The 18540-nt window shown below is 43.8% G+C and overlaps 1 protein-coding gene across 2 annotated transcripts in view; it reads left to right on the top strand.

Annotated features, from left to right (window-relative positions):
• The window catches only part of RNF122 (ring finger protein 122), a 69976-nt gene extending 64756 nt beyond the window's left edge, over positions 1-5220 (top strand). The window contains exon 5 of one of the 2 annotated variants that reach the window (XM_078666186.1): positions 2544-5220. In XM_078666186.1, coding sequence (XP_078522312.1) covers positions 2544-2658 — 115 coding nt within the window. In that variant the 3' untranslated portion in view covers positions 2659-5220. The remainder of the gene's footprint in view (positions 1-2543) is intronic. The other variant, XM_078666185.1, reaches the window with a different exon arrangement.
• The last annotated feature ends 13320 nt before the right edge of the window (positions 5221-18540 follow it).

Genomic DNA, 18540 nt, shown 5'->3' with positions numbered 1-18540 from the left:
TCCGTTATTAGAGTCTTTCTCACATGCCTGCCTTGCTTGTACACTATCTAGGAACTTACCTTTTAAAACTCCAATGTACGTGATGTTTCTGGTTTTAGTAAAATTCTTGAGCTCTTCTCTAGTAATGGAATTCAGCATAGGCTCCGATACAAACTTTCAGCTACCTCATATCTAGCTTCTTGGTGGAACTTAATCATGTCTTCTGAAATCTGGAACCAGGATTTAACATGGCTTGCCCACCTATTGAAGGCCTTTTTGTGGGACTTGGGTGGTATGTAGTTACTAAGCAGCATCCTAATTTGTTGCTGGTGTATGTGACCCATGACTTTAGGAATAATTTCATTCCATTTAGATAACCATGTTTCTCCCTTTGGCTGTCAGATACAGAATGTGAAAGTAATCATGCCCAATAAACTCAATTTCCAGTCAGATTGATGGCTTTTAAAAATCATATTTAAAACATTGAAAATGCTGAACAGTTAATATAATAACCAACACCAAAAAAGAGAAGGTGTTGTCAATCTTTGGTGCCAAAATATGACCTAATATTTTTATAGCACTTATAAAGGAAGGTGCTACAATCGAAATAACATTGTGAAAATGGCTAACGGTATCCCATGTGGCAACCTATGAGTTATTGGCTGTCTTCGGTAACCTGGTGAGGGGAGGGGGGGCAAGTTGTTTTGCTTTTGCAGTGTTTCTCAATGTAGAAAGGTATCAGACAGAATAAAACATATGTATGTACTCTGGTGTAATATGGCTACATTTTATCTTAGATTCTCAGCAAGGAAGCACAGGGTAATGGGTCTGCGACCTGCAATTCCCAACCCACTTGGTTTTAGGAACTCAAGAGTCATAATTCCAGAGTCTAGTCAAAACAGTTACCATGATTTGTGGGTCAGTGGAAGAGGTGTACCTTGTATAGTTTAGCAGAAACCAGTTACACCTCCAACTGGTGTCACAATCAAGATTTACATGGGTCAGCTAGTGATGATGGGAATCAACTTAGAGACAAACACAGTAAGTTACACAGGGGCACCAATATTTATAGACCCCTAACCTTTAAATGGCTGGCCTTGGTTGAGATTTTAGGTCGTGGTGACCCCCATGGAACCTTGAGCATCCACTGGACCACATGAAGGTGAAGCAGGCAGTTATTTCGTCATCCACCACCTGCTCCTCCTGATGATGTTGATGCCTGACATGATTCCCAAAGGGAAAGCTGTCTAACAGCAACAGCTTCACCTTTGTGAATCAGTTATGACTTCTTTTGAGGAGTCAATTCCAATTCCATTGCTCCATTTATATATTTTGTGTTATGTTAAAAGCATTTATACAGCGTACTGACACCCAAGGGTCTCTTGGCGTGACATACATACCACACTGAGTCGCAATTAGTAGGGAACGTCCCTTCATACTCCTGTTCCAAAGTGAGATTTGGTATGGGTCATTTAGCCTTTTCTGGGAGTCAGAAATGATTTTATAACTCACAAAATTGGCCTAGTAGATAGGAAAAAATATTTTGCACTTGCAAACCCTCTGCTTTCACGAACTACATGACTTACAACCACAAAATTGCTTTGTACATTAGACCTAATGTTTGCAAAATGAATACATAATTATTGTAATTTTAGTATACTTCTTTTGGTGCCAGCATTCTCACCATCTCACATTGGTTATGTTTCAACTGATCACCCACAGCTCAAAGGAAGCTAAAGAAAATACTGGGTTTTGCTCAAGCACTGCAGACCTGTACCTACAATCACAAACTGCTCTGGAAAACTGAACGTACCAACTGTGAAATGTATAGGTTCTTGCGACAACCAAAAGGATTTAGAGAAAAATCCTGCAAGTGCTCCCCCCATTAGCTGCTGGATGGGCTAAGAAATCTTTAGATCATCCAGCACTGGAAGCAATGATTTTCAGGGAGACACAGAATCGTCTTCTAGGCTTATTGGTGATTACTGCTGTTGAGAAATATTGGTTGTGCATTCTGTTCCAGGCCATGTAGTAAACTATGACATTTAGGCACTGCATACTGAAAATACATGGTAGATGGCATACCAAAATCGATCTTCACAGGTCCAAAATTGTCCACTATGCTCCCTCACTCTAGGCATTATGGGTTTGTATTAAAACATATTCCTGGGGGGGCCCAGACCAGCCTTGGTTTAATGTGAATGCTGGGCCTTGGACCACAGTTTGGACCATCTAGGAACATTCTGGACATTTCAGTCAGGTACTAGCACCTTCAATTTGATGCTGAGGCCACCAGGTGGGTGGTGTAGATTGCATGCATGTTCTGCGTCCTTCAGTTTGGGTCTGGACCTTCAGGTGGGTGTTAAACCCTACTGATAGATATTGAGTCCTCCATTTGGGCGTTGGACCCCTAGATTGGTGCTGAATCCTTCAAATCGTTTCTGGATTCTTTGGGTGCGTCCTTATCATGCTTAACCTACAGGGGGATGGTAGGACACTCCAGGTAGGGGCTGAGTTCAATAGTATATTCTAACAATGGTGTTCTTTTTTTCTTCCCATCTCAGGTGTCTGGTGAAGTGGCTGGAGGTCCGGTGTGTCTGCCCCATGTGCAACAAACACATCATTGGATCCATGGAGCAGCACGCAGGGATCGGCACACTGCTGGACGAGCTAGTGTGAACACTGCTGGGAGTGGTTCTTGTAACACTGAGCAGATGCAGTCTGGACATTAACAGAGAAGAACACTTATTCTCTCTAGCCCTGCACCTTTCATGTTCCATTCATCACCCAGAGGAATTACTCTGTAGAACTATGTCTGATCTCCATTGGTTGGAAGCGTCGAGTGTAGACTGTCTGTGGTTTTCAGACAGGCCTGCTTCCGATGCTTTCAATTCAACCTTCACGGTACCGCCACAAACTGAAGTAATATGAAGATCCCTTCTTGGGATCCCAGAACCAGGCGGAAATAGAGGGTTCATGTCATACTAGAAAAAGAGAGCGAAGCAGAATTCCTGTCACCTGGGAAATGGTTATTGCACTTCAAATCTTCAGCACTTAGTTATTTGGCTATAAGTCAAAAACCTCCCCTCAAAGTAAGTGAATTCAGATCAGGTGGCAGTGATGCATGATGGAAAGAAGAGTTTTGCTTAGTGTCCCAGTGGGATAGGAAGAGGTTGAGGAGCGGGTATCTCCTCTGAAAAATAAGTAAAGGGAAGTGTTGTCTCTCTGTAGAGTCTTTCGGTTGTGAGGTGCCACTGAATATGTACATTATGTGGTGACTACTGGTCTGTATGGCAGGGATGGGAAGTCATTTAAGGCCACTAAACTGGGACATAGCGTTATTGGCACAAGTGCTTCTCAGGTGGACGTATAGTTGGAATGACAAGTGGTATGGTGCCTTTTAACAGGACGCAGTGTTCGAATGAGAAGTGATAATATAGGCTATTAATTAATCAGTATATATTTCACACACACTCAACACAGTGACAATATCCACTGTGTTGTTAATTATGGTTCAGCTACAATTTCTACTGAAAAGGCATTTATTGATTTGCATATAACATTTGCCCTAATGTCTGGTGTTGGACCAAATGTGCCAGACATAGTAATCCGCTATAGTCTGGTAAGCAGATGTATGTGCAGATTCACTCAAAGGAAAAAATTATAAGGACAGGTTGAGGGGCAAAACATATGTTTTTTCTCATTTTTGCTCTAGTAGGAAGTTTTGCTTGCACCTACAGTCCAAACCACTGAACGGATTTACACCAAACTTGACATTAGAACTTAACTCAAGCTTTTGTTGGTTTGATGTAAATCAATTCAGTTAATTTTGAGATCTAAGCATATAAAAAGCAGCTGAGTGGCTTTAAAGGGTTAATAGTTTTGGAACACTTTTGCATATCATGGCCATTGGGATTTGCGGAATACAGTAATAAATAAAGGAACCTCATTGGATTAGAGAACCTTTTCTGCCGTTATCCATGTGGAATCCGTGGGTCCATGTTGGTACCTGTATGAAGGAGTGAAGAATCCTGGGGGAATTGAAATTGGATATATCACTTTGAAGAGCCTCCCCTTTTTTGACCACTGCTTGATGTATGTACACGAATTGTCCAATGAAGAACCCAACATGAATGAACTTTTTTTCCAAAGGTTTTGTGCATATTCGTCAAATGGCACCAAATTTATTAGCAGAACAAACAATGCATTTTCAATGGAAAATATGACATCAGCATAACTACAAAGGTGCTATCTCTGCTTTTGTAATTAAATTGAGGACTGGGTAATGAAATTGCTATGTTGAATTTAGCAGTTCATTACTTGGTTTTGGTCCAAGTGTTAATAGGGATTTCATTTGTTAGCAGCAAAGGCTGCTCGTCCTGTTGATGGATGATGAGTTCAAGACTTAAGTTAACATCATTAGCTTGGAGTGAGAGTATACATCATTTTCACGCAAATGTATTCATGAGCAATGTCAAGAAACTTAAACAATCAGCAAGTCTGTGGCACAGCTTGAGCAAATGGCAATATAATGATGGTATTGATGCATTTTCAAAAGGGACAAGAAGGTTGTTAAGAACAGAATTTGGGTAATACTTACTGTTGTTTTATGAGAAATTATTCCTAAATATAAAGGGTTTAATTCACAAAAATATTTTGCTATAACTTAATTTTGGAGAATTTTTGGCTTACTCGTGAATACCAGGTATATACTAATACTCTTTGCTTACTCCTTGCATTGAATTCAGAAGTAAGTCAGGAGTACTGCACGATCATGGCACTTACTTATAGGAGAATCTTTGTGAATCGAACCCCGATCAGTAACAACCTCCTAAATATGCGTTCTTGACTTCTTAGCACACTAATATGAGACAGGAGGCAGGTCATCTTGAAACTATAAGGGTTCTTCTGATGCTGGGTGAAGTAGTTATTTGTCCTCTGAAGAAGCTCACTTGTAAAATTTGAAAACATAATATGTGTATTTTTATGTGAACTGCAAAAAGATTCCATTGTTTGGAAGGTATTGAGGTCTCTGTTTAGTGGAAAGCCAAAACATGTTTTTGTATTCTGAGGGACAGATGTTAAATATAGGGGTGTGTAGAATTTTTGTTATCAAGCAAGTCTCACTTAGATCCCAATTGTAGGCCTACTCATGGTTTACACAATTTATGCTTTTCCTATGTTTATGTATCTTTGTGATTGCTAGTTGGTGCTGAAAATGAATGTGCTATTTTCTCAAGAGTTAACTTTGACATTGTTTTTGCGTGTGAATCTATATCGATGTTGGTGATCTCTTTACCCTAAATAACTGTAAAGGGGTACAAAAGCTCATATTTAAAGTAAAAGCCAACACATAGAAAACTTCACGAGCTATAGGCAGTAATCATGATATTATTAACAATTACAGGAAGACCACAAGGAAACTAACTTTGCAACTTCACACACCCCTAGTGAATGTTTGTCTTTCCTAAGACTATGCATGGATGTAATATCTGGCAAGAAGAAAGGTCCAAGAACTTCATTTTGCCAAAGGAACATTGTATGCGTAAGCTGAGTCAATTCAGTTATTGCCTTCTGTCATTTGGAAATGTTGTAAATTTCTGCTAGTAAGATATTTGTCACATAGAAATGTTAGTGATCCAGTTCTAAAGTGGTTTTTCTTTAATTAGGAAGCTTTAGTGATGGGTATTGGGCCTCTGTCAGGTCCAATCAGGGTTCCTGGTAACGCTGGTAGGTCAGATTGCCACATGGTCTCTGGCGGCCTTGTGGATGGGACTCTAGTCCTGTCCAGCCTTAATTTTGTGGTGGTGTTCAGGCCTATCATTAACCTTAGCAGATTTCCTGATACTAGTCAAGAACTGTCCCTGTTTCAGAGTCTTTGGGGCCGATTCACAGAACTAACTTAAGACAAAATCCTAAACTTACTACAATTTTGCTATTCACAGAAGGCACTTACTCATTTTGGTATTCGCAGAAGGCACTTATTTAATTTGGTATTCACAGGAGGCACTTACTCATTGATGAGTAAGTGCCTTCTGTGAATACCAAAATGAATAAGTGCACTTACTAATTTTGGTATTCACAGAAATGTACCAATTTCCCTGTAGGTCTAGTCATTCCGGCCACATTAAGAAGTGCTTTACTTCAAAGACTGATCTTGAAAAGGCGGGGAAAAGATCCACGTGGGACATCAAAAGGACATGTTTGAGAGCCTTAAAACACAAAAAAAGAGTTTCACTTTCTCATACCTTACAATATCCATCTTTCACCCTCAGAGGCATACCTCCTGCCCTGTACAGAGCGAGCCTTCTGCAGGGCAGGACTGGCTATTCTGCCACTTTGGCATTCCCATGGTAGGCTGCTGTCAGAGCAGAATGGGCTACTATGACCCAACCATGCCCCAAAGGCTCCTTTGTACTGATTGACTCCTCCACTCTGTGACTGGTTTGAACATTTTTTGCCTAGGCTAATTTTGGTTTGCAGTCCAGTCCTGGCTTTCTGTATCTGTAAAGGCAGAGTGCAGAAATTTGAGTGTGCTGTGTGAAGCTGTAGGCTTCACGCCTGCTCTCCAATGGGGTGTGAATGCTCACTGTGAAAGCTGCTAATCAGTCATGAGCATTTATGTTCCAGACAAATTTTCTACTGAAAAAATACTGGAACTAAAACTCCTTACTTAAAGGGGTAAGGGTGCCCCAGGCTGCCTCTCTTTGGGCCAGTTGGACGTGGGAGATTTCAGGCCAATCAAAACCCTTTTTAATCATACTGTTCCCAAAGCAATTATGTAGATAATGACAGCTGTAATCACTCCTGCCTCATTTGGTAAGCACCACTGCAGGTCATATGCAAATGATGAATTTTATAAGTATTTAATGGGACAGTTAAACTGTTTCTCTACTGAGTCCTATGACCTTATTATGTAATATGATTGTTTTCGTATGGTTTTATGTCTTTACTCACTTAATTTATTTCATTGCTTAAAAATGTCAGGATGAAGCAATGTACAAATAATTATCCGTAGGACCTCGGATAGGCTCACAGGTATGTTCCCACACATATCAGTAACACAGACAGTGTTGTACTAGACACACAAAGACATGCACCCGCACATGCAAAGATAGACACAGATAGGACCACTCCAGTAGAGACATGAATAGTCACATGAACATTTACTTACAGGTCCAAACACAAAAGGGAGCAGCCTGGAACGGTGACTCTGCACACCTACATGCATAGGAACACACATGCAAGCACACATATACTCAAATAGGTACACTGACAGGTGCAACACAGGTAGCAATGCATGAACCGAAAACACAGACATAAAGACGTAAAGGCACACTCATCTCATTTAGCCACATATATATAATTACTTACTAATTCACAGACGTTAAGGTTACACGCAAACAGGGCCGTGACCACAGTTGGATTGGAGCATGGAGGCTCTCCCAGTCAGTGTTGATATTTGGCCCACTAAGACTTCTTGGCACCTGGCAGGGCTAGAAATCAAATGCAACGCCAAGTGGCTGCACTTGTAAATGAAAAGATTAAATGCTCAGTTCCTTCCAAACATAATTCACCTCAAATTAAGTCATTAAGGGCCATATGTATCAACATACCCTTGTGCGATTCCTTAATAGCGATTTTTAAGGAATCGCTATTTAGAAATCGTAAAAGGGTATGTATCAAGGAATTCGCTATTTTTTAGCGATTCCTTAAAATTCCTTAATTGCGATTAGCAAATTGCTAATCGCAATCAAGGAATAATTTCCCATTCATTTCTATGGGCCAGGAGGCCCATAGGAATGAAGGGGAAATTTGCGATTCGCAATTTGCTAATCGCAAATTGTGAATATTTTCAAGGGTGCAGGGGTGTCCAAAGGATACCCTGTTGCACCCCTGAAATCTGCATGGGTGCACATGTGGCGCACATACATGCCCTAAGGGCATGTCTGTGCGTCACATGGCACTTTGAAAAATGAAAAAAAAAATATTTTGAAAGGAATTCGCAACTTACCACCAACTAGAAGTTGGTGGTAATTTGCGATTCCTTAAGGCCAATTTGTGAAATTTTTTGGCTTCTTACATTGCATTTAAGGAATCGCAGAATTTGCGATTCCTTAAATGCAATCGCAAAATAAGGAATTGCAAAATTTGTGATTCCTTATTTTGCTAGCAAATTCCCTTGATACATACTATTAAGCCAAATTGCATTCGCAAACGCCGAATTTCAGCGTTTGCGAAGTCAATTTGGCTTCATACATATGGCCCATAGTGATTTAAGGTAAAGCAGATGTCATACATAGGTTTATCAGGCGATTTACCATTTGTTCCTTTACTAGCCCCTGCTTTTTTTAGTATTAGGATTTGGGGCAAAGCAAGATCATGCAACATTAGTAGATATGGCTTTGCTCCAAAACCTAAGGTGTTTGCTCTCGTCTGCCGAGACACGACCCCCTTGCAGATGTTAGCAGGTGGATGATGTGATGTGAGGTTGATGCTGGTGAGGACCAACTGTCAGTGATAAATAACTTTTGAGCTTGAAATGGTAATGGTTCTGTCCATGGAAAGTATCTGACCTGCTGAGAAGTATTGAAACTGGCCATGAAAGGTATCTCAGCTTTATTGAGAAGTGTTGGCCCTGCCCCATAAAAGGTTTATCAACGCAGCAGAGAAGGGTAGAGATGTATGCCAGCCCTACTCAAGTTTAGTTGTCTCCTACAAAGTATACTATCCCTCCTAATTACTGCTCAATAAAAGCATGATGCCATGGTGGGAAGTAGTGGAATTGTTCATGACAAAATACAGAAATACAAATAAAAAGTGATGGTACTAGCCTACTAAAGACATAGGGCCAGATGTACAGAGCCCTTGCGCCACGCATGGTGATGCAAGGCAACGCAAGGGCTTAGGTGAGATTTACTTAGCCATGCATGCAAAGCCACCTTGCACGGCTTTGTAAATCCTGAGTAACGTAAGATAGCACAAATCGTTGCCGTGCGTTACTCTGTTTGACTTCTTTGTAAATCTGCTTCTTAGTATTTCTGTTGAAAAGTGTTTTTACGAATATAGAGGTGGAAAATTGAGGCCCTAAACATGTCACCTAGGGAATCTGCCAGCTTCCAGATACCAAGAAGTCTGAAACCTGGCCAAGAGTATATTAGTTCTTTTGCAGCATTGGTGGATATATAATGTGTTAATAATATGCACTATTTGTGACAAATTTTCGTAAACACTATTTATGATAGAACCCTATTTTATCTATTATTGACAGTGCTTAGAAAGTCTAGCATTTAGCCCTATACAAAATGTTTATTATTATTATTAAATATTTTGTAAAGTTGTATTTAAATTATGTCATTTTTGCTCAATGTTCTTGCCCCACAGTATTCGGTTGGAAAAGAAATCCTTGAAGGAAGCTCCTTCCTCAGTAAAAATATTTATTGAAATGCATTCACCAAAGCCACTGTCTTAAGGTTCTTTTTACCAATTTTACCAGACATTTCCAAGGGGATACAAACTCTGGTGTGTAATGCTTTCCACTTTTGACCAATGTACCAGTTGAATCGTTTAAAATTCACACTATTAAGCTATTTAGTCCAAATATTTATTATGGCAAAATAATATTAGGCTTAAAAAATCCATGAAATTCTTTCTCTCCTTAAAAATAGAACACCATCATACAACAATTTTCTTAACAAACATTTCCTCTGGGGAATTCTCACCACACTCCAGCTTTCTGCAATACCACTTTTTCATTGTTGTTATACACTCTCAAAACATATACTTCTGGCTACCGGTACTTTCACAATGTGTTGCTTAATAAAACTAGAACTGTGGTCCTCAGTAAACGAACCACTCTTTGAGGGAATTTATTTGGCCCACTTAAAATTAGTTTACCATACTTTGTGAAGATCATAACAACAAAAAATTGTAATGCTTCATGGGACCCAAGATAGCCAGTGATAACTCAAAGTCATATTTGATTTGCACTGTGGCTGATGTACAAAACCTTTTATGGCTGGAAACAGAAATTCTTACTATTTGCAAATGTAAAACGTTTTTTAAATATATATAAAAAATGATGTTAAGAGTCAGTAAATTATTACTGACTAGTAAAACGGATTTGTAACTCCAAAAGAAATTACTATAAGAAGGGGTGGTTTATAGACATCCCTATCAAATAGCAATTCTTTAAGATTGTATATAAATATTTTGTGACTGAAATCTGGTTGCAAAACGTTAAAAATTTACCAACCCCTTCAACTTTGTGAATTAAGGAAAAAAGGTTTGTTGGGAAGTAGGCAGGGGTGCAGGGGAAAATTGACAATTCTAAAGCAAACTTTTACAAAGTAAGTTAACTTTTATTAAAACGCAACCCCATGTTCTTTCGGAAAACAGGATGCATTTATTACAAAAGTATACTTTATTTGAAAGTGATCACAGACATGGTTGTCTGCTGACCATCTTTGAGACAGGATCCAATTGGAGCAAGTCTCAATTTGCAACCTTCCTGATTTTTATTCATGATATAGGTCTGATTGTGACCAACTCAGAATGGAACCAGAATTTTTCACACTGACCTAATAGGATAGGTTGGTTCACAAAATTCCACACTAATCACAAAAATACTGATCATATTTTGGAACCAGTTATTTCATATCAGGCCCTTAGTTCGTACTCAGTGGATTTTTGTTTAATGCTAAAATGGTTCACCTCGATTTTTGAGAGTTTTACCCCAAAATATACATCTACTGAGAATGTGAGGTATAGTGGTATCTCCGCCATTTAATTTCAAACCACAAGCTCAGATTTTGATTTAAAGATGCATGTAGCTAGCTGCAGCTGTGTTCTTTGTGGCAAGTTGTTCCCGGCTACAGCTGGGCGTTCTTAAAAGCAGTTCTGATTAAAAATATGCAAAAAGGTCAACTGGAGTGGATCTCTTGCTTAGATAAAATTCTTTATTTTGTGGTTTCTTCAAAGTCACTTCAAGCACTTAGTGTGGCGTCTTTTCATACCATGTTGAAATATACTTTAGCAAAAGGTGTTTGAGACCTTGAGACTTGTCTCAAGGCAATAATATATTTATATGCAAAACATAATATTGTAACGTGGTATGAAATGACTAACCCATGATTGTCTTGGGTGTCGTTCAAAAGATAACAACAAATATTGTAATATTGTTAGGAGTGCTTCTTTATTTTTCACGTTTGCGCATCTCACATTTTGGTTTTGAAAGCTGGTCGAATTTACAAATTAAACAGCCATCTTGAATTTCTGAATTACAGTCTGTATTGCAAGTAGAAAGAAAACATTTCGTAGTTTATGCAATGGCACGTTTTTGCAATTGGCTCTGCCAAAGCAGGCAAAATAAGTGTGAATGCACGTGAGTTCCTTCTCAAATCCCAGCAGATCTTTCTGAACTACTAGTTAGGGATTGGAGATTTAGACGTTAGTTACAAGTCGACAGTCCAGACATTTGTCAATTAATGTAACTGTGCTATGATAACTTCCATCTGCCCCCGTAGTGGATGTGGTTCATATTTACTTTGTATGTATACCTCTGTAGTAAACTCTAGCACAGAGTACTTACTAAATAGCCAAGCACGTGGGAGGGAGGGCGCGTTGTGAAAACACTATAATATAACACAGCATGCCTACAAAGCATGAAGTGGAGTCACTGTCTATTCACAGGTCCACTCTTGGTGATAGGATTTTGAAAGTACCTAACCTGGTCAATGTTAATGTTCTGAACTCAAAAAATCCCTCCAGGTAAGTGTTTCCAGTACATGCACGTTGTTACTCAAAAACTAAACACAAACAAATATTCACATGGGGTACAGACAGATACACATACACGCCGTGACGCAGACATAAACAGCGATGGACAGACAGACAAATATAAATACACAAGTGCACCGACACAATGCTAAAAATCAACTCATACAGATGCAAAGCATTTACACCAAGCTTTGTTTAAATTAGAATAAACACACAGTGCCACAGTTAGAAAGATACGTTCTAAATACACAGTGCCACTCAACACACAGATCCTGACCCACAGACACAAATACACTCCAACTAGGGGAACATGGGTAGACACAGATATACCCAAACCTGCACACACTGACAAGTTATGAAACCTAGACATATATAAAAGTATATGCACATACAAGCAGATGCCTCCATGAACTGGAACACTGACAGGGACACGCCACTATAAATAAAAACTCATATATGGAAATACCAAATGACACACAAATGTATTCACATATAAGGGTCTCAGATGCATACAAATACTTAAAAAGCTTGGCGAATAGTCGGATACACAAATACAAACACAGAGTGACATGACACAGTGTAATGGGCATAGATTAGAAGACTGGAGGTATTTGTGACACCTTCTAGGTGGCTCCATCTTCTGGGTGGCTAAAGAACTGCACAAAGTCAGACTACTGCTATTGGGTCTCTTCACCTGTCTCCATGGACACAGATTCACAGTAACTGCAGACAGTCTTTTTACACAAACTAGAATTCTTGGATTTCTTCTGTAAACAACTGATACTTACTTTGCCTTAGGCGGATTTCCCACTGTCTTGAAGGAGCCTTTTATATGGATGTGTCCGATCATTAGTGAAGTTGGCCTGGATCCCTATAACTCCTTTAGGCATAATTGTGGGTGATAATGTAAAGCTCATAAAATTGGACCCTCTGGGGATCAGGAATAGATCGATCTGGTGATAAATCAGCAACAATCGTTGATAGCCTCTGGTTGCCTGTGTTCTCTCTCAATTCTTCTTCTGAAATCTGATGTGGCTATGTAATTGACTTCTTGTAGGGAAAGATGTTGACTAATCGTGTTTTTTCTGTAAAAAATCCCTCAAAGTGTTTGAAATCTACTATGTCCACCATTATGCCCACCATTGCCTTATTTGTTCTTGTGGTTGTAGGTTGTGGGCACTAACACACAAGTAGGAAAAAGAGAAAAACTGGAGGGACAGGAAAATTGTGAAATAGTCGCGAAAGGGGGAAAGCAGGGATGAAAAAGAACCTAGTACCATTAGATCGCCAACGCCAATGGCATGCTGCCTCATAGACAGTGCTCTGACGGTGTTCCTCGCTTCGGTGAACACTCTAAGCAGCTCGATCTTCCATATGACATTCATATCGTAGATTCCTGGCTCTTTGGTTGTATATAGCATCTTTTTATGTACACAAAGTGATTGTTATGTTCTAGGGCTGACACCTTTTTTTGACGGTGTCCATTTTTAAATTTTTATTTAAAAAGAGACTATGTTAAAAAATAAATAAAAGGATTTTTTCCCCTTATATATGTCTGCTGTGTCGTTTTTTTGTCATACAGAGAGCCAAAGTCTGTGAAAAAATGATGCGAGATTCCCTGGTAAGATCCCCCCCCCCCCCACGCACCTGATAGTTACACCACTTTCCCAGGAATTTAAGTTATTAAATCAGATACTACTGAAAAGGCTCCAGATCAACACAAATCGACTAGAAATTAATCAAAAACAATGAAAACAGCAGACACGTTTTGCAAGTGAAGTGCTACCTTTTTTTTTGGTTGTTGCATGTTTATATGTATGGATTTTCCCAATACACAAGCTTCAGAAACCAGAACTGAGATCATCTATCCTTTAGCATAGAATCCCTAGAGATCAGCAAACATTTCTCTCTACAGAACGTCCTTTATGCAGAGAGTATACGGTGTTCTGCCCATCTCAATGCACAGAGAAGTCAGAAGAGTAAGAAGTTTGATTTTCTGGCCACAGCAGAATGGGTCTGATGTACGTCGGTCAGGTCGCAATCTAGCCAGTAATTTTTGCATACTGCGAATGATGTCATAATTAGTTCCCCGCAAAATGCCCAAGGGCATGAGGTTCAAAAATTCCTGTCTTATTGCATTATTATGTATGAGACAGGAGACAGTTGTGGCCAGTAACATGCATTTGTGGTGATGCATGCACACACACATACTTCCCTCCATGAAGACACACATACTCGCACTCATCCACATGCACACTCAATGACACCCATCCATTCACAAGTGCTCACAAATACACCCATCATTCACAAGCACATGCATACACCCACTCACAGCACACGCACAAACACATGCATTGTACATACACACATGCATCCAACATTCATCAAGGACTTACTGACTGCGGCGACATCAGGTGTGGGAGAAGCAGTAAGGCCTCAGTAGTTTCCGGAGGCTTCAAGAAAGTAAGACAGCGGAAATATCCCGCCACCGCCTCTCATTGGCTGACCATGTCATGGGTCAGCCAAGTAGAGCAAGATCTTCCCTGCCTCCTCACATGGTGGGAAGGGGTCAGAGAGAGTTGTTGACCCACACCGTGTTTGGGCATCATGGTGGGCAGTCAGCCATGAACACTTCAAAGCTAAAACCTGGAGCGCCCAGGTCTGAGTCTATCAGTGATGCTACCCCTTGTCATGAGTGGGAGGCTATCTAAAGACTTTGCTGGGCTGCTGAGGTCACGCCCGCAGGGTTGCGAAATCTTCAGCCTGGCAAAGCTTGGCTCAGGCTGGCAGGCACCTGTGCATTTTGTTCAATGTAAATTACCTGACTGACTGACCCCGAGAGCGTCTGTCAGGCTTACCTGCCCACAGCCTTACAGGCACTCATCAGGCTTTGCAAAAGGCATGGGGGCAGTGGGGTTTCTCCTCCTTTAATGACCGGCCATCGTTGACTGCAGCCCTGTTCTGACTGCCCGTGGAAGGGCTGCAAATGCAGGGATGGAGACTCTCAATGGACAGCAGACCACTATTCCTACTTTTGCACTCCTTACAGAAACAAAACTTGGCATTCTGTGAATGGCATCGGAAAGGGTGTACTGCTTTGTGGTCCTACCAATGATGGCAGCCACCATCCACAAGGCGGGAGCTGTCCTTGGTGACAGCTTCCACTTTGCAAATCCCCTACCACCCTCTTCGGGACTGAGGGCCTCATCAATGGTTTTCAACCCACTGATACGCTGCATACCAATCACAAAGAACAGGAGGATGCCCACTGCGTACTCCCTTCCCTTTGTGAGTCCAAATGGGTAGCAAAAGGTATTATTTGTACAAATGTACCATTGTGAGGTGCAGGATTGTATCTTATAGAAAAATGCTGCTTCGAAAATGTCCTAGTCAGTGAATACAAATACGCTTGAAGCTGAATTGCAAGAGACAAGTTTCTAAACAGAGCTGGGATGTGAAACTAAAGGCTTTTACTTCAATTTATGGAAAATACTTATTTACAACGAGTATGGAGCATTTCGACCAGAAAAGCTTTAGAAAGAAACAAGGAACTATAGCACTGACACACAGTTTGTGCTGGTATACAGACAGTTGGGTATGTAATATAAACATTTTAACGGGTTCTGGTGGATGCTTTAACATATTAGGAGACTGTAACTTCAAGGGCATAATACTTGCCAGGAGCCCAGGGCTCGATGCCAGTGAATAAAGAGTTTCTAGCTTCACATGCTGAGAAGAGAATACGTTGTCTCTGAATGTAATTGAAGAAATAATGATCCGGCGTCCCGAGTGGTTGACCATGTCTTTATGTGTTCTCGGAATTAGATAAAACACAGTTGTAGGGGCTTGGCCAAGATGGCGGGCTGACGAGTCGCTCTCCATGTGAGCTCCTGAGTCCCCGGAGCCCCTGACCCATCCTACCTCGCTGATCTCCCCCAGATCTGGCGGAGAGGAGAGCGGAGGCGACCGTGTGTCCGGCGTGAGCAGTTTTGGTGCCTCCGGAGACGCGGGGGCGGAGAACGGCTCCTCGCAGCGCTAGCCCCTGGGACGGGCGGACATTGCGGCACACACGAGGCCGGGCGGAGGAGGAGTGACTGGCCCGCGGTGCCCCGGTGTGGCGGTGAGTTCCCGGGCCCACTGGCTTGAGGGGCCCGGCTGAGAGACCCCCCCCCCCGAGGCGTTGGTGCGCCCTGACAGGGAGGAGGCGGCAGCCATAGCGGAGAGGAGCCTTCCGCACCTACTAGTGGGAGGAGCCGGAGAGACGCGCTACGCGACCCCGGGGATCGCCGGAGTGGTGGGGCCTAGCGGGCCGGTGGCGCCGACGGACTTCCTAGGCGGGCCCCGGCTCGGGAACGGCCCGAACTGAACCCTGGTGACACGTCCTTCCCTGCCCGGCCGGAGAGAGGCAAGCAAGACTGCTTTGGAGTGGCAAGTGAGTGATCTGCGCACAGGGCCTGGGAGGGAGGCTACTGCTGACGGCGGCGGTTCTGCCCGACACCGGGTCACGGCACTTTGGGCCTGTCCTACCGCCCCTCGCCCCCTGGTGGGCTTCCTGGACCCGGGTGCTGGCCCTGGGGCCCCTTAGATGCTTGATTGTTTGACGGATGGTGGCCGGAGTGCGCCTGTCTGGTGTTGAGTCACCCGAAGCAGCGAGGCTGACCCGGACGACTGTGGTGGACTAGAGCGGCGGCCGGAGGCCTGGCGGCGGGGAGGCGACCCACTTCGGGGAAGCGGAGGAGTACCGGGAGAGTATTGCAGCTGGGGCTGGTCGTGACCCTCTTTTGTCTAGTTGGCTGGGGAGCTTTGGTTATGTCGCCCGGGCGGGGGTCGTTGCCCGGACCCCCCGGGTTGCACTGGTGAGGCCTGCTGCTGGAGCCCACGTGCCTTACGGACACACTCACACTCAGCCAGCCTTCTCTCGCTGCAGAGCGCCGTCGCCTCTGCGATGTCGGGCAACAGAGGGGGCAAGAAGGGTGAGCGTACCTTGCCCGAGATGTTGAACAGGGGCGCCCCGAGGCAGGACAGATCCCAACCGGCACCGAGTCCCTCGACCGGCTCTCGTGGAGCAGAAGGAGGAGAGCCCCCGGTCACCAGATCCTTTCTGGAGTCGCTGTTTAGCACACTCAGGGAGGACTTTCAGACGCTGAAACAGGAGGTTGCTGGCGAGGTCCGAGAGGTGCGGAGGGAAGTCGATTCGCTTGGAGAACGGGTCGCCACCATTGAGGACGCTAATCAAGCCAGAGACGAGGAGATCACGCAGCTGCAACAGGAAGTACTACGGCTTAGGGATCAACAGATCGACCTGCAGGCCCATGCCGAGGATCTTGAGAACCGGTCCAGGCGCAACAACATCAGGGTCAGAGGCGTCCCGTCCAACGAAGAGGGGGAGGACATAGCGGCCTACCTACGGGGTCTGTTTCGGGATATCCTGGGAGAAGCGGAGGACTTTCCTGTGAGGATTGACAGAGCGCATAGAGTTGGACCGCCACGCCGAGCCGCGGCGCCGCCTCCGGATATCTTGGCCTTTCTGCCGGACTTTCCTCTGAAGGAGAGGATCCTCCGTGAAGCACGTCAGAAACAACCGGTGAGCTTCGGAGGTCACCAAATTACTTTGTATCACGATCTGTCCGCGATCACGTTGCAGAAACGCAAATCCTTCAAAATCGCAACAGATTTCCTGAGGGAGCATGGCACGCAGTACTCCTGGGGACACCCCTTCAGGCTTATTTTCCGGTGGAACGGAACGCTGCACCAAATGAGATCCCTCCAGGACACGTGTGGAGTGCTGGGTATCACCGCTACGGATGAAGAAGCACCGACACCTCGCCGACGCACTTCTAGAGAGGGCTGGCAGACAGTTCGACGGCGCCGGACCACGCCTCAGCCATCTAGGCCGGACTCTCCTACGATCAGGGCGGAAATGGACAGCGCCATAAGGGAGGTATCCGGCTCCACATCGCCTAGTGACATGGCCGTGACGGCCTGAGCATCATCCGGGGGGAGATCGTCTTGGCATCACCGGCACTGCAGGTTTGAGGGTTCCGGGGGGGCGGGGGGCTCTGGGGGAGCATTGATGGTGGCTGGACGTCCACTCGGACACTTTACCACAGACTTGCCCGTTAGGGGCTGGACTGGGACATTGGGGATTTCCGCGAAGTTGGGGTTGATGTTGTGGGAAGTGGGAGGGGAACTGGGTAGGGCTGCGGAGGTGGAGTGGAGATGTGGGGAGTTGGGGTGTTTGGGGATTGTTTGGGGTGTGGGGATGGGGGGGTTCGGGGTTCGGGTTGTGCCTCATTTGTCTCATGTTGTGCTTCTTGTGCTCTCCTGCCGCTTTACAGGGGTGGGGGGGGGTCCACTCGAGTGGGGATTCAGTCTGTAGGCTGGGTGCCCGCTGAGGTTCCATGTAGCTGTTACTGCCTTGTCCTTCCCACGCTGGGCCAGTGGGTGGGTTATCGTGCTAGCTCTGCAGGGCTTTTGTTCCATCGCATGCTGCCTGGCTGGCTGGGACCTTCTGATGCTTCTGGCCCACTTGTCACCGACCTGTTGATGCCCTTGCATGGCTCTCTGGTGCACTTGTTTCGACCTGCATTCCCGCCTTGTGAGGTGCTAACCATGCATTCAGGCCCACTTAACGCTGTGATTTCTTTGTTTGTTCATGGCCCTGAGGATTGTGACCCTTAATGTGAAGGGGTTGAATAACCCGGTCAAACGCAGGGCGATACTGTCCCTCCTCGAGAGCACCCAGGCGGATATATGCCTTTTGCAGGAGACTCACCTTCTGGC

This window comes from Lissotriton helveticus, chromosome 11, assembly GCF_964261635.1.
Source record: "Lissotriton helveticus chromosome 11, aLisHel1.1, whole genome shotgun sequence".
NCBI lineage: Eukaryota > Metazoa > Chordata > Amphibia > Caudata > Salamandridae > Lissotriton > Lissotriton helveticus.
This window is presented reverse-complemented; position numbering and strand designations above follow the sequence as displayed.